At 45.9% G+C, this 15,573-nt stretch overlaps 1 protein-coding gene across 5 annotated transcripts in view; it reads right to left on the reverse strand.

Annotated features, from left to right (window-relative positions):
• The window catches only part of KMT2E (lysine methyltransferase 2E (inactive)), a 1,466,695-nt gene that overhangs the window by 1,160,201 nt on the left and 290,921 nt on the right, over positions 1-15,573 (reverse strand). For all 5 annotated transcript variants that reach the window (XR_011202375.1, XM_069229869.1, XM_069229870.1 and 2 more), the window contains one exon: positions 60-174. Coding sequence is in view for 4 of the 5 variants with exons in the window: in XM_069229869.1 (XP_069085970.1) it covers positions 60-174 (115 nt within the window). In the remaining variant the exon portion in view is untranslated. The remainder of the gene's footprint in view (positions 1-59; positions 175-15,573) is intronic.

Genomic DNA, 15,573 nt, shown 5'->3' on the forward strand with positions numbered 1-15,573 from the left:
CAGTAAAAACGTGTGAGATAATAAATTATACATCTAATATCTTTATTTTTAATACTTACTGCATATGGTAACCCAATATAATTGTGAGAATGATGAGAAGTGCTGGTATACAACTGATGTGGATAAATGTTTGTCTTCTCTACAATCACTGGTGTAGCTTCTACAGATTCAGGTCTGAAAAAAATTAAATGTCATATTAAAAAGCAATTAAAAAACAGATTATTCACTCTGTTGCCTTCGTGGTAGCCCTGCCTCCTTAATTACTGAATTATGTTATTAACTCTAAAACGTCTATGTGAACTATCAAAAAAGTCAAATGTGAAACCTTGTAGAAATGCTAGATACACAAATCCTGTTTTTTAAAACCATTCTCTAAAGTTCAGGTAGTGGGTACAATCCAGCAGGTATGAAAGCCAATGCTGGTATGTTGGTTCGATTATCACATTTTGATCTTCATTTTCACAGTCTGACTGACCTGGTATGTTTACTTGTGAGGAGACTCTTGTCATGAGTCCTATTATTGGTGAGCTACACAATTTTGTTTATATTTTTTTTTATTAGTATGAGGGAATGGGAAAAGAAATGCATCAACATAAAATAAAGATAATCATAAACAAAATAAAATGTACCATTAAACACAAAACCACACTTGTAAATTAATATTGACTAACCGCGACACAAATATTGGGCCCAGGTTTCGTGAAATTACTTGTGTTTAACTGTACCTCTAGCACCATAGATAACAGTTTTAGGATAAAAACATAATGCCGCAGCTGACCCCGCTAATTATCAAAGCTAGGAGGTACAGTTCTGTTCCACTCTTGTGGTATACAAAGTTTTGCAGTAGTTATTTTCACAAATAAATACATATAATATAGCTCCTCTGTATATTAGTACCAGTAACTAGCTTCAAGCAGAGAGGAGTCATATTTGTGCTCTTTTAAAGAAAATTAAATGGTATTCTAGCAACATTCACCCTTAATGTAGCGAGCTGTGACCAATCAATAAATGAATGTACATTATCAGCAGGTTAACGGCTACATCTTGGAAACTTTGAATACATAAACACCTTAACTGTGCATAATTTGTGTGGCATTTAATATAATCGATTAATCACTTTGTACTGTTGTAACTTTAATTAGCACATTTGAACATGTGGTGACCCATACTGATTGCGATTAACATTTTGTGTCTGCAGATCGAACACACCATATTTGCTCAGACTATTTATCCACATTTAGTCAAATCATCAGATAGTCAATTAAATATGGTCACCGTGATGTTTCCACAGTAAACCTAGAAAAACTATTTAACTCGTTCCAGAGTGAGAAGTCTCCAGTTTGGTAAGATCGTCCCTTATCTGAACATGTTTATAAAAATTATACTTAGGAAGAATGAAAGAAATACTCCTGTCAATCAGAAAATGATTGCAGTTGTCCCATTTTATATAGACCATGCAGAGCCAAAATCTGACACATAATTAAATGTCACTAGAAGGGTAGAGAGCCCCCACAGTGGAAGGTATACATGAATATGCGAATGTAGCAAGGTGGAAGTATTATGTGGTATGACTGGGTGTCTTACCATGCAATACTAGCAGGTCACCCAGAAGTGGACCTCGGATTCACGCCAGTTAACCTTAGCTCAGTCCTGGTAGAGTGGCAAAAAGCAGTCAGGCTGCTTAGGGCAACATGTGTGAAGCATTTCACAACACCAATATAAGTAACTGACACGACTCGAAAGAAATCCAACACCAATTTATAAAAATGAAGCAGATTTTTATAATAATTTAGAGACCAAAACCAAGTCGATATGTTGCAGATAACCAGTTATCGATTTTAGAGTACTAAATAAATCAGTACTTTGGAGAGCTGTCAAAATCTATCATTGCAGTCAATGGGAGAAAACACAGAATGCACTCGGTCACTTGTGGAGTGAGTTCCGTGGAACCTCCCTGGGGTTAAGATCTTGCAGGTCCCTAGACCAAGTCTCAATAGACAGTATTCTGTTAATTTTCCCATGGAGTCCAGGTGCAGAGGTGCTCTGGCTGTCCTTGGTGCTCCGCGGGTGCTGTCAAAATTGCAGCACTTGACAAAAACACACTTGGACGGTGATGTACACTCTACCCTCAGAGTGTAGAGGCTTTTGGGGTCCCAGGTCCTGGATACCCAAGTTGGGACTTCGCTACCACGTTAGGCGGATCTGGGTGCAGAGGTAGCCTTGGAGCTGTCAATCACGGGGTGTCATGCCAAAGATGCTTTGCCACTTGGTCGAAGTCACCTTCTTCAGGATGCAGGATCTCAGCAGTGAGGTTGTTTCCAACGTCAGTCACTATTGCTGGGAGTTTCTCTGGAGTCAGTGATGTCCAGGAAAGGGTCGATTACCGGACTGGCAACCCACAAGCTTTGGCAACAGCAAAAGTAATCCACTGGTACTTCCTTAGCTGCAGGCCAATAGTAGAGGTGTAGCGGCTCATAACTTGCTGTGAGCCCTGCTACAACTCCCAAGGTGCAGGTCAATGATTTTCTTTGGGCTCACTTAAGAGGAGCGCGATGGGTTGCACTTCTTGTGACACAGCACAATAATTCTTCTGTAGGGTGCAGGTGACTGGTTCCACCAGTCAGGGGAGTTTGCTTCAGTTTCTGGCGTCCACTGGAATCTCTCTTGGTAGGACCAACAAGCTTTTGCCATGGGCACATGTCGAACACACAGTTCCAGTATATGGCTTCCTCAGGGCACTTAAGTGTCCTATCTTTCGGCTGCTGCAGAGTCCAAAGCGCTGTTGTCAGTGATGGCATCTTCTCTGTGATGCTTCTCGGATTCAAAGTTTGAACTGATGCCAGGGGAGCCCCTTAAATTCTAGTTTAGGGGACACTAAGGATGCAGGGGGACAGTGGCCAATGGGCTACTGGTTCCTGCAGCTAGTCTGCCCCAGAGGTGATGACTTCCTGTGGGAGTACGTAACTTTCCTACCCAGAACCCACTAATTCAGGGTTTGTCAAGATGGCAGAACCCTTCCACGGCTGTACAGACCTCCTAGCCCAACCTACAGGTGTGGCTAGCTTTTTAGGGGTGTACGCCTCCTGAATACCTAATTTTCCCACCTGTCGGCTTGGACACGGCGGGAAGGGCTTTGTTCTCAAGTGGGGTACAAGAGATGGCCTATCAAGAGCGCACAGTCTTTATTACTGTACACACTAGCCATCCTGGGAGGAAGGAAGTGTGACTTCCTTCATGCCCAGGTCCTTTGTCTCCACCCTGGGGAAGTGCTAGCACAACCCGCAGGAAAGCAGACACTTGTCTTGGCGGCAAACACTCGGAGAAGCCCGCCAAGGCAAGAGAAAGCTGGCAAACCCGGTGGGCATCCTCTGAGGACACCTGGGTACATGCTAGGTAAACCTTGGCACGAGATTTATGTTCAGGGTTAAAAAGCACAGTGGTTGACACTAAAACCTGGGGAATTCGATCGGGCCATTATGAATCTGGACAGCTGGGGTTTGCCCGGGTGCCAACCCATGTTATCCTATGGACTGCCAGTCACTTGCGGTAGCACTACATTTTAAATGTGATCACAGGGCCATGTATGCTCGTGCATATATGTCCATGCTCATAACACAGTGTACCCTGCCTCCTGGGCTACAGAAGGCCTGCTTTATAGGTGACTGTCCTGTGCGGTGGGTAGTGAAGGGATTCTGCCTGCACCTGGTGCAGCCAGAGTTGAACGCGAGCAGGCAAGCTGCTCATGCAGGCTGACATGGCAGCTCTGCAGGCTTTGCTTTTTCTATGTCAAGTAGGGTAGCACAATTAGTGCTGCAGCCCTGGTGACCCCTTTACCTTCCCTGCCCTGGGAACCACAGGAACCATTTGCTAGGGCCTTACAGGGGTGATAAAGTCCTTGTCAACTGGGTTTACCAAATCACAGTACAATTTAAGGGAATGAGCACTGGGGTCTTATTAGCAGGCCTCAGTGCTCTTTTAGATAAAAAACGACAGCACCAAGCAGCAAAAAGTGGGGGGTGGCTACCCAAAAAGGGCACTTTACAACACTGAAATATTTAAAAAGTCTATTCTAGCTTCTATATTAGTAATCATCACCAATGGGCTTTATTGTGTGTGTGTGTGGTTGGTGAGGGGGGGGGGGCTTCTTTATGGAATTAGGTGAATACTGCTGTTTTTATTAAACAGAATACACCGAATATTGGTGTGGATTATACTGGTCTAAATCTCTGATTAATGCAAATTATAAAACCTATTCCAAAGTGCTAGCTGGTAATCTAGTTAGTAAACATGGGTTTGATCATGGACGTACTACTATAGAACATGTTAACAATCCAATTGCTAAGTTTGATTCTGCTAACACTTTGGAGCGTATGGCCGGTGAGGTTCTGCTGCATGCTTAAAAGGTATCTGATCATGTTTCACAGAGACTTCTGTGGATGGTTATAGAATGACTGCAATTTTCCACAAGATATATTGGGTACATACAGGCCCTCAACATCACTTCAAGAGCTAGAATGGTACCTATGAGGCAGATATGAAATAATACTATTACACAGAGCACCCAACATGGATGTCATTACTCTATGGAAACTATTTAGAATCCTATCTTCAGTGTTTCCTATATACGTCTAGGATAGAACAGGTAGTCCTTAATAAAAAACAGATATTGGTATCAGTATATGCAGATGATACTTCACTGTATTCTCCCAACACCATCAGTCTCAGAAGGAAACATAACAAGCTGACCAATTTGGCAAAGTCTCTAGTTATTGGCTTAATACAGAGAAAACTGTAATACTGTTCAGTTATGTGTACAAGACCTGTCCATCAGTTTGTTAAGGAGGCGAACTATTTGGGGGTCAAGATCAGCAGTCATGTGGACCAATACCACAACTCAATTTAACTTTGTTAAAATCATGCACTGCTTATCTTTGAAATTGGCATCAATAGCCTATACCATTGGTCTGTTGATGCAACATATTCCAAATTAACATACTTCCAAAATGTGTGTATTTATTTTGATCAATCCTTAGTCTTTTAAAAAAAAAAGAAGTTGGATTTTTTAAACTTCCTGAGCAGAAAGACTGCTGGGCTGTACCTGATTTTAAGCTTCAGTACTGGGCTGCTATGACACAAATATTGTATAGTCTTATATTTGAACATCAAAGTTATTGATATTTTAAGATGCATCAGATGTGCTTGGGGTCTAGTGTTGATGGGCACCTTCTCAAATATTTTAACGCTAGCCTTTTCAAAAGGATTCGCCTTACACTAACCATAACAGTTCAGCGGATTTAGAATGGTTTTAACATGTCATCTGTGCTACACATTTTGAATACTACACCAGTGACCTATGTCATATGATTGCCTACAGTTCCTAACCATATTTACTTCTTTTACAAATAATTATCACTCCTTGAACGTTGTATATTTTGCGTAAAGACAATTGTGCTAATTAAATTAGGTGTTCCATTTCTCCAAAAGCAAGTCTTAACTGTTCATCATCGCGACAACTTAAAGGCAATGTAAGCCGTGAAGTCTATTGATTGACACTGCTTTATTTTTTATTGCAACTTTAAAGCCTGTGATTTACTATACAACGTTAATTTGTTGCCAAAATAAAAAACAAGTTACCTGTACACTGTGGTTCTCCAATATTGCTATTTTTGACAGATTCATATGCTTGCATCTTCCCCGTCGTCATGGTGGGAGTCCCACAGTAACAGTAATATAAGCAGTGTTAAAGCATTAGCATTAAGACCTCATTGAAAACAGTAGAGATTGGTAGCCTATTCACATTGTTTTAAAACATACAAACTTCAACCAGTCAGAGCAGAGACCCTGAAGCACTCATCCACTGTAGAGCCACTATACCGAAGATTTCGGGCACAGGTGTAAAAAAAAAAAAAAAAAAAAAAAGAGAAAGTAAGAAGTATTAATAATGGTGAGTGTTAGAAATGGGGTCTCTAGTTGGCAGTCGGTTTGCATCCTGTCCAAGTAGGGACCCTCACTCTAGTCAGGATAAGAGAGATACCCGCTCAGATAACCCCTGCTCACCCCCTTGGTAGCTTGGCACGGGCAGTCAGGCTTATCTCAGAAGCAATGTGTAAAGCATTTGCAAATAACACACAGTAACACAGTGAAAACACTACAAAAGGACACCACACCAGTTTTAGAAAAATAGCCAATATGTATCTATTTAAAACAAGACCAAATACGCAAGGTTTACTAAAAAATACAGTTCCTTGAAGTCAGTAGCCCCACCTGGGGCTATCTCTGCGTTGTGAGCGACAAAACCAACAGTTCAGGCGGGCGTGGCATCCCGTGCCAGCTACGGTGTCGGGAAGACCCGCAAACAGTATGTTGGATTTGTAGGGCGTTGTGATCCTTGTGTGACCTCCGGAAAGCGGCATTGCTGACATCGTGGTGTCGGTTCCAGAGTTGGTGCAGGAGTCTTCGGGCCACACGCCTTGCGTATCGAACTCTGGGCTGATGAAGTCAGGTGCACTGGCGTTGATGGCGTCGGGCTGTGGTGTGAACCAGGACGATGCGACGTGTGGTGCCCACAGGTCACGGTGCAGGCAGCAGCTAGGTGACTGCGTTCAGCAGCGTCAGTGAGACTAGGGCTGCGGTGTGAAGCGGGGAGGTGCAACATGCAGTGTCCACAGGTCACGGTGCAGGCAGCATCGTTGTCGTTGCGGAATAGCCATCGTCGGTAGGCCCAAGCCAGCGTTGTGGGACGGGTGGGTGCTTCGTATTCTTCACAAGCGGTGTCCACAGGCAACAGAGCAGGCAGGGATGCCTGGCGATGAAACTGGAGTCGATGGTGCTGGCGTCGGTGGACTGGGGTTGCGGTAAGGGACAGAACGTGCTTTGGGCTCCTCACGAGCCGTGTCCACAGGCCACGGTGCAGGCATCATTGGTGATGCCCAGGCTGCGGTGTGAGCAGGCAATGCCAGAGTGCGGGCCCACAGGTCACGGTGCGAGCAGCGGCTCGGTGAAGGCGTCCAATGAGGGCATCGGTGAGACCAGGGTCACGGTGCGAAGCAGTGTTGCGGTGGGTTTTCCTCTTGAACAGCACAAAACACACAGGGCCTCATTACGACCCTAGTGGCCGGCAGTAAGCTGGCGGTAACATCAGGCAGCTATTATGATGGTGGCAAAAAAAGCCACAGCCACACCTCCGGCCCCTCCAACATACCACAACCAAGTCCCCAACCGCCAGCCTTACCGCCGCCATGGAAAGGCTGGCGGTAAGGGGGAATTGGGGTGCCCCAGGGGGCCCCTGCACTCCTCATGCACTTCGGGCAGTGAAATGCGCGACGGGTGCTACTGCACCAGCTGCACATCAACACTGCAGCTGGCTCTATTACAAGCCGCCTGCAATGTTGATATGACTTTTCCGCTGGGCCAGCGTACGGAAACACTGTTACCGTCCACTGGCCCAGCAGAAAAGTCATAATAGGGAGCCAGTTATACCGCCAGCACTGGCGGTATAGTGGCGCCCGCAGCTTCGGCGGTCTTTGTGAAGATCGGCAAAGTTGTAATGAGGGCCACAGTTCCCAGTGCTGCAGGTCGAGGAAGCTGAAGTTTTTAGTGTCCTTGAGAGTTCCAACAGGAGACAAGCTCTACTCCAAGCCCTTGGAGAACTTTCTCAAGCAAGACACACAGCAAAGTTCACCCTTTGCACTCTTTTCAGGCAGAAGCAGCAACTGCAGGCCAGTCCAGCAAAGCAACACAACAAAGGGACAGTACTCCTCCTCCAGGTCTTCTGCTCTTCTCCTTGCCGGAGGTGTCTCTTGATTCCAGAAATATTCTAAAAGTCTAGTTTAGCAGTGCTAAAGTGCATGAGACAATAAACCAGCCAAAACAGAGTCCAAAAACAGGAGGTCGTAAGGCAAAAAGACAGGGGAGAAAGGCCAAAAAGCTGCCAGGTCTAACACTGAGCCTTAACGAGGAGGAGGGGTGGGGCGCATGTGAATCTATGAGAAATATCAATACTGAAAAACCACAGTGTACAAGTAAGTAACTTGATTTTTCTCCAGTATTGTATCTTTCATAGATTCACATGCTTGAATCAGACTAGCAGGTAGTACCACTTAGCCTATCACTGCAAAAAATCAAACAACAACAAGACACGCGCCACTTAGAGAAAGAAAAGATAGGAAGGCAAGTTTAGTCATGGCCAAAGGGGGAGAGCGTGTGTGTTAGATCGCCCCTCCCTGTGCCTTGCTGCCGTCCCAAGTCTCCGCCTCCTCCAGCACTGGTAGGCAGCGTGATAGAAAAAGAAGGGAGGGGAGTAGGAGGGAGGAGAGCAGGAAGAAGTGGGTCAATATTTCCAAGCCTGGTATGAGCCCAGTTCCAGAATTCCAACTCAGTGTCTCTTCAACGTCTCTCAGGTGTCGGCATTGTCTGAGGCTGGAGTCAGGCCATCTTTGCCACCTGGCGATCTGGAACACGAGGATGCCTCTGAGGTGACGGATTTCACTAACAGTCTGGCCTCCTCAAGCTCCTGCCTTCTCCATTCCATACTCAGGGTGCCATCTGGATGCACTATCATTCCGTCGCCATGGCATGTGCGGCGGCGCCTGTTAATCCTGCACGCAGTGGCCTGCGAATCACCTGCCCCCGGTCCCTTGCAATGCTCACCCCCTGCCTCCCGCGGCTCCCTATGTGTGGGGTTTCCAGGGTTCCCTCATTGTCTCTCAGTTCCAACTAATCCCAGACTGCTTCAGGAGCCTGGAAAAAATTTGAGCGTCCTGCGTGGAGGACCTTCAACTTGGCTGGGTATAGCAGCATATAGGTGTAACCCAATTCTTTTTACTTTTGTTTAACACCTATGTACGATTGTCTTTGGAGCTGTACCTCGCTAGTGTAATCAGGAAAGAAGCGTATATTCTCGTAGGTAGGGTCACCGTGTTTGCACACTTACTGTAAGATAATGTCTCGGTCCCTATAGTTGAGGATCTTGGCAATAATCGTTCTAGGGGGAGCTCCCGGCTGTAGACTGGGGCTAAGGATCTGTGTGCTCGCTCAACCACGAACACCGACGATAGGGGGGGTGGTAGGCAATGTCTTTTTGATCCAGCCCTCTAGGAAGGACTCTGGGGCCGTCCCCTCCGGGAAGCCCACTACACGTAGATTACACTTCCTCGCCCTTCCCTCCAGATCTTCAGCCCTCACCTCCAGTTTGCGTGTTTTAACTTCATAACTTCAAGGGTGGCCACTGTGGCCTTCAGGGTATCTATATCTGTCTGCATGCAAGTCATTTGTTGCTAAGTGGCCCCCAAACGTTCTGCCACCACCGTCAAATCAGCTCTCAATAAGTTAACGTCTACCGCCATAACAGCAATTTACGTTTGCACCGCCTGTCCGGATGCCTCAATGGCAGCCAGGATTTGTGTTCCGGTGGGTTCACCCCCCTTTCTATGGGTCCAGAGGGTTCCTTCTGCAAACTCCCTCCTGTATTCTGGGCTGTGTATTGGTCCATCCTGGTTTGCTGTGCACCTTTATTCGATCTGTCTTTGCCCATGTTGCACACAGCCCGCAGCACCGGCCTCTGCCAATCTGCTTTCTCTGACTTTAAAGCGGAGGCCCAGCACACAACAGGATCTATCCCTATTGTAGATCTTATCTGGCAGGAGGGATTAAAACCGATGAAGACATTGGCTTCAGTGGTGGTGGTCATCCCAAAGATTCACAAAAAATGTAAGGCTCTGGATAATTCACCAACTTGCCTTAATGGTCAGCCCTGACCAGACTCTGTAGTTAGATGCAAGCAATCCAGTGACAGGTGAAAAATCCGTCATCGTCGTGCACAGCCCCTTCTGATAAGGAGGACCGCAGACTGGACAGCATTGGCAAGAGATTTTCCGCCATGGCAGCGACTTCTATTGGAGCATCCAAAGCTCTGGCCATCCTCAGGTGATACGACCGTCAGATGTGGTCGTTGAGGTCAGTGTTTATAGAGTCTTTCCCAGAGGACAAGAAAAAAGAAGCCCACAAAACTTTGATGGAAGGGGAAAAGGCAGTTTCAGAAATGATTGACGCAGCCATTGACATTTCATCTACAGCCTTTCAGCAGATGGCACGGGCAGCGGTATTGCGTCGCCAAGGGTGGCATAAAGCAACATTGTTTCACCCACAGATGCAATCAAAGGCCCTCAACATGCCCTTTGATGGGGGAGAACTAGTTTGGAAAGTACGTGGACCATGCCCTTACAGCCCATAAACTCAGACACTGAGACTGCTCTTTTACTCAGCAACAGAGGAGATTTCAAGGCCTGATTTAGAACTCGACCAATGGGTTACTCCCTCACAACAGTGACGGATATCCTGTCTGCCAAAATCTTAATCCCTTAGGATAGAATGGGATTTAGATTTTGGCGGACGGGATACCGGTCACCGTTGTGACGGAGGAACCGTCTGCAGAGTTCTAAATCAGGCCCTCAGTCTTTTCGTAGCAGAGGTCAATTTGCAAAAATGCAGTTGCAACAGACCAGATATCAACCCTACCCTCAGCAGGGTTTGAGCCCTGTACTCAGTGCAACAATACTACAGACCAACAGCAACATCCTCCTACTCTAGGAAGCCACTGTGTTGATGTCCTTAGGCTGGAGGAAAGTCTCAAGATAGTTCCAAGAGTTGATTATGTGACACAGGCACCTGTTGCCTCAGTCCCAAGCCTCCCAAGCTCTCTCCGCGTATCGTCACTTTTCCATGCTAAAGGTGGAAATTTGATTGCTTCTATCCAAGAACGCGATAGAGGAAGTCCTGCCAGGTCAACGCAGCACAGGATTTTATTCCAACTTTCTCTTCATCAGAAAGAAGTCAGGAAAGTGGAGGCAAGTGATGGTTCTGAGGCTGTCAAACAAATTCATCAAGAAACTGCCCTTCAGCATGTTATCCCTGCAGGAGATCCTACAACTGGTAGAGACAGGGGGCTTCAAGACCTCTCTCGGTCTGGTGGACGCATAGTTCCATATTCTCATACGCTTGAAACACAGAAAGTTTCTACGGTTTGAGGTGACAGAGTGTCATTACCCATTCACTGTGTTCCCCTTTGGGTTGATTTTGGCTCCCAGAATCTTTACTAAATGCATTGTGCCAGTGGCAGGTTTTCTTAGCCTTTCTAGCACACCAGGTTTTCCTACCTGGATGACTGGTTAATAAAGGACCCCAATTTTCACTTTGGCAAAACAGTCGACCCAGGCCTGTCTACTACTAATTTCATCCAGATCTGCAGTGTTTCCGGGAGCATTATTGGACATGAAAGTGTTGAAAGCTTTTCCCCACGGAGGGCAGGAGTCTCTGCTTAAAATTAACCACGGATCCCTATCCGCCAGAGAGTTCACTTCCATTTAAAAAAAGTACGATTCCATGTTGGGGATGATGTCATCTTACATCCAATTGATTGCAAACTGTCTGCAATGTTTTCCCAGATTGTTGAAAACATTTCACAAGGCACGTAGAGAAGGCACCTTGCCAACACACATGAGGGAAGAATTGATAGTTTTGCTACCGAAACCAAGGAAATATGCAGCTGACCCGGGCTCCTACAGGCCACTGTCCATGCTCAATGTTGATGTGAATATACTTGCTAAGGTACTGGCAATGCGCTTACGACAAGTGGTAACCCATCTAGTGCAGGAGGAGAACCCATATGAACTTGCGGAGGTTATCGCATAAAATGCATGAGATGCGCAACTCTGCAATCCGCGCTGCGCTGGTGTCCTTAGACATAGAAAAAGTATTTGATACTCTGTCCTGGGACTACTTATGGGGGATACTGCTTAGGATAGGCATTGGACCAAACTTCCTGTCATGGGTGCGTCTGCTGTATAAAGCACGTCGGGTGCGTACTGGGACGGTAGTGTCAGACTCATTTCATATCGAACGGGGCACACAGCAGGGCTGCTCACTATCACCGCTTCTATGCGCGTTGGCTATGGAGCCTCTGGCCATACAACTGAGGGCGGGCCTGCAGAGGTGGGGCTAACGGGTGGGGACAAGAATCCACATCGTATCACTGAATGCAGAAGATGCTCTAGTGTACGTTACAGACCCGGAACGGTTGATCCTGCGCTTGTTGCATATGAGGGACAACTATGGTGGGATATCTGGCCTCCGTGTCAACCGTCGGAAGATGGTGTTGTACCCCATGGTGGGTCTGATTGTTGTGGCATCGGTGCTACCGCAGGTGGATTTGGCATTGGAGACGGAGTCCTTTCAGTACGTGGGCATGCAGGTAACGCACTCCCCTCAACTACAATATGACTTGAACATGGGTAGAGTGATGGACCGCCTCCGAGCCTAAGTCCAATTTAGGACCACCCTCCCACTGTCGGTAAAGGGCAGAATTGCACTCAGTAAAATGGTCTTACTCCCGCGTTGCCTGTATGTTATGCAAAACTCCATCTGTGAACTACCCCTTCTCTGCTTCGACAGATAGATAAACTGCTGCTGTCCCTAGTCTGGGCAGGTAAGAGATGTTGAGTTCTCATTGAGGTGTTGAAGTTGCATTTGGCCGACGGGGGGTTGGGGCTACCAGACCTCCACCTAAACTACTTGGCGGGCTTGCTGCAGTATGCGGCCATGTGGTGCAAAGATGCCCCCAACTGGGAAATAGAATTGTTATAAGGCTGTATATGTAGATCTCGACTACCAGGCCTAATGGGTGGCTCTGGGCTTCGGTGGGATGCCCCCTTCCTAGAATCGCAGGTGTCATGGATGAGGGAGCGGGCTGTCACGCAGGTACTGCGGAGAGCGGCCTACACGCACCTACTTCCGATCTGGTGGACTCTTGCTAGAGTCACTGATATACTGGACTTCACGAAATGGTGAGCAGGCAGATGTAATAATGCTGGTGATTTATACCAAAATGGCACTTTTGTCACACTGGGAGAGGCAGAGTCCCTATTTGAACTTGACTAGGGACAATTCCTGCAATATGCAAGCCTATCACGGACGGCCCGGGAGATTTGGACATCCTTTCCCGCGGAGTCCAATGAATCCCAACTCATAATGGCTCTTATTGACCCAGGTTATGATCATGGTTTACTCTCCGAACCTAAAAGGCTCTAAAAAGGGATAGAAAGATAAACATAAACGGGACAAGAACTCAATGGGATGCGGACCTAGGAACCCCACTTATTGTTGGGAAATGGAATAGGGCCTGCTCACTAGTGTGGGATGGGACTAGCAATGCTAGATGTAAACTAATGCACTTTTGTATAAGTTGTTTTACATTGAGAAAGCACTCTGCTTCGCTGGAAGAGGAAGATCGAATCGTTTGGATGCCCTCTCTAGAATGTCATAGAAGCCACCAATATCGTCTGGCAGCGAATCACTCAGAGAGAGAGTAGATGAGGCTGACATTGGGGCCACATAATCATCCCATTCAGGATGGTCCATTGAACCAAGTTAGATTTCCCCTTCTTCAGGCTGCCTATCACCATCACCTAAGGTGTCCCTGATGGAAATATGTGGCAACACAGGTCTTTCTCTTTGTGGCCTGGGAGGGCACCTTGGAGTAGAGCCAACCTCTGGAACATCCCGTCTTGGAAGCGGCTGCTGGGTCGGGAATTGGTGTCTGAGAGCCTTTTTTTAATAATCATTGTTCATCATGCACAATTCTGTGACGAATTAAATAGGGATCGAAAAAGAATGTCTTTGCACATGATGCTGTTCTTCCAGTTCCTTGTATAGGTAATATTCCTAAAATGTGTTGTAATACTGAGCTGAATGATGTCCCTGTCAGAGAAAGAAAAACTGCCCCCCAGATATGTAGGCTGATCCTGGTCTGCATCTTCATCCTCAGTCTTCTGAAACTTGACGTTGAGTTGAGAGGGGCTATACGCTGGACCAAAAAGACTTTCGCCCCCTGATTCCTTGAATTCCAGCAGACGTACTGGAGGCGAAGGTGAAGGCTTAAGAAATGTCCTGTGGCATAGATGATGTTATAAAAGTCCAGGCACAAGTTCAAACCAAAACACATTTAAATTTAGAAGCAAGGGCCCTCACACATCCAATAGATGTCATGCTTCATCATAGGTCCTGCTCCTCGTTAGACTGGCGCTGCAATGTCTGACGGCCCCACAGGGGGGTGCTTTGCCAGAGTTCTTAATCAGAAGTGTGTGCCTTGAAGGGGGTGGGAATAGATGAAAACCTCACCTCTAGAGAGAGCAGAAGAAATGGAAAGGGTTCAAATTGTCTCAAGAGTCTCCGAACAATGAGTTTTAATTAGGGTGGAGGCCCCTTGGTCAACATTAAAAACGCACAGGAGTGGAGAAGAAATTAAGTTCCACCACTCACTAAACAAAAAAAGCTAATAAGGGCAAAGTCCAATTTAGCTAATCTCTATGGTCAACATGTTTCACGTTCTAGATGTAACTACGGATCATGTGGCGCTTCGTCAGGACCAAAAAGAAAAAACATCTCCTAAGCTACAAAATATCCCCTAGTCAGGTTTATGGAATAAAATACTACTAGAACGCTAAACTACTTATAGCCAAAGTTGGTGAACCTGTGAGAGACACAATGTAGAAGATATTGTTAGACAAAACATAACATAATTCACAATCGCCAATTAGTGTGATAACACACAATGTGTCATCTGCTACCGTGCAGAAAGAGTGAAATTATGCAGAGTGCCGATGTTGCTTACCCTCCCATACTAGAGACTGGGTTCCTTGAGACAGAACGGCCTTTTGGACTCACATCACTCTGTGTGAGTCACAACGACAACTAAAGCCAACAAGGCTATTGTATACATACGACTGGATATCAATTGTAAATAGAAAACAGCTAAACAGGATACTTTGTGACTTTTATGAGATCCAGAATACCAGGGACTGATAGGTTAGCTCATATCAGAGTTCTCAGAATAGCAACAATACCGAATAGTGCACTCTCCTAATGACCATTTAAGTTGTGGTGGTGCAGCAAAAAAGAAAACACCTTAAAACGTCAGGTATCCTCAGAAAATGTATAATTTGCCAGCATATTTAGCTGTATCAACCGTACAAAAACCAGGTAAGGACAACGCAGAAGTAATGCTTGTCTACTACCCGCATGTTTTAATATAGGCATCTCCGTTAAACTAGTTAGACACACAATAATACATAAATAACATCGACTATATTAGCAAGAAAAAATACTCACAGTATTAACATGGTCCCTCGCCGAAGACCTACCCGGCGTCTGTCCTCCCGAAAATGAACGCAGGAGGACAGCGGCGCCAGGTTAAAGGTCCGTGCATGCGGCAGGGACCTATTGGAGTGCTGCAATGTTGCTAAGGGTAACAGATGGCAGCCTAATATAAGTCACGCCCCTCTCTGTTAAAGAGCAACGGGCTCGTGCGTCAAGAAGGCATAAACGCGAACCAGAGAAAAGACGTTGTTTAATCCAAAAATAAGAAAAGACACAGCTTTTCACAAATAAGGTAGTTGGCATCGATTAAACAAATTTTGCAAAAACATGAACCCTTTTTCAGTTCTAAAAAAAACACAAGGTAGACATGAAAAATACTTATAAATAAATATGGCCTATTCTAGCCATTAAACTGCAGATCCA

This window comes from Pleurodeles waltl, chromosome 4_1 (genome assembly GCF_031143425.1).
Source record: "Pleurodeles waltl isolate 20211129_DDA chromosome 4_1, aPleWal1.hap1.20221129, whole genome shotgun sequence".
NCBI lineage: Eukaryota > Metazoa > Chordata > Amphibia > Caudata > Salamandridae > Pleurodeles > Pleurodeles waltl.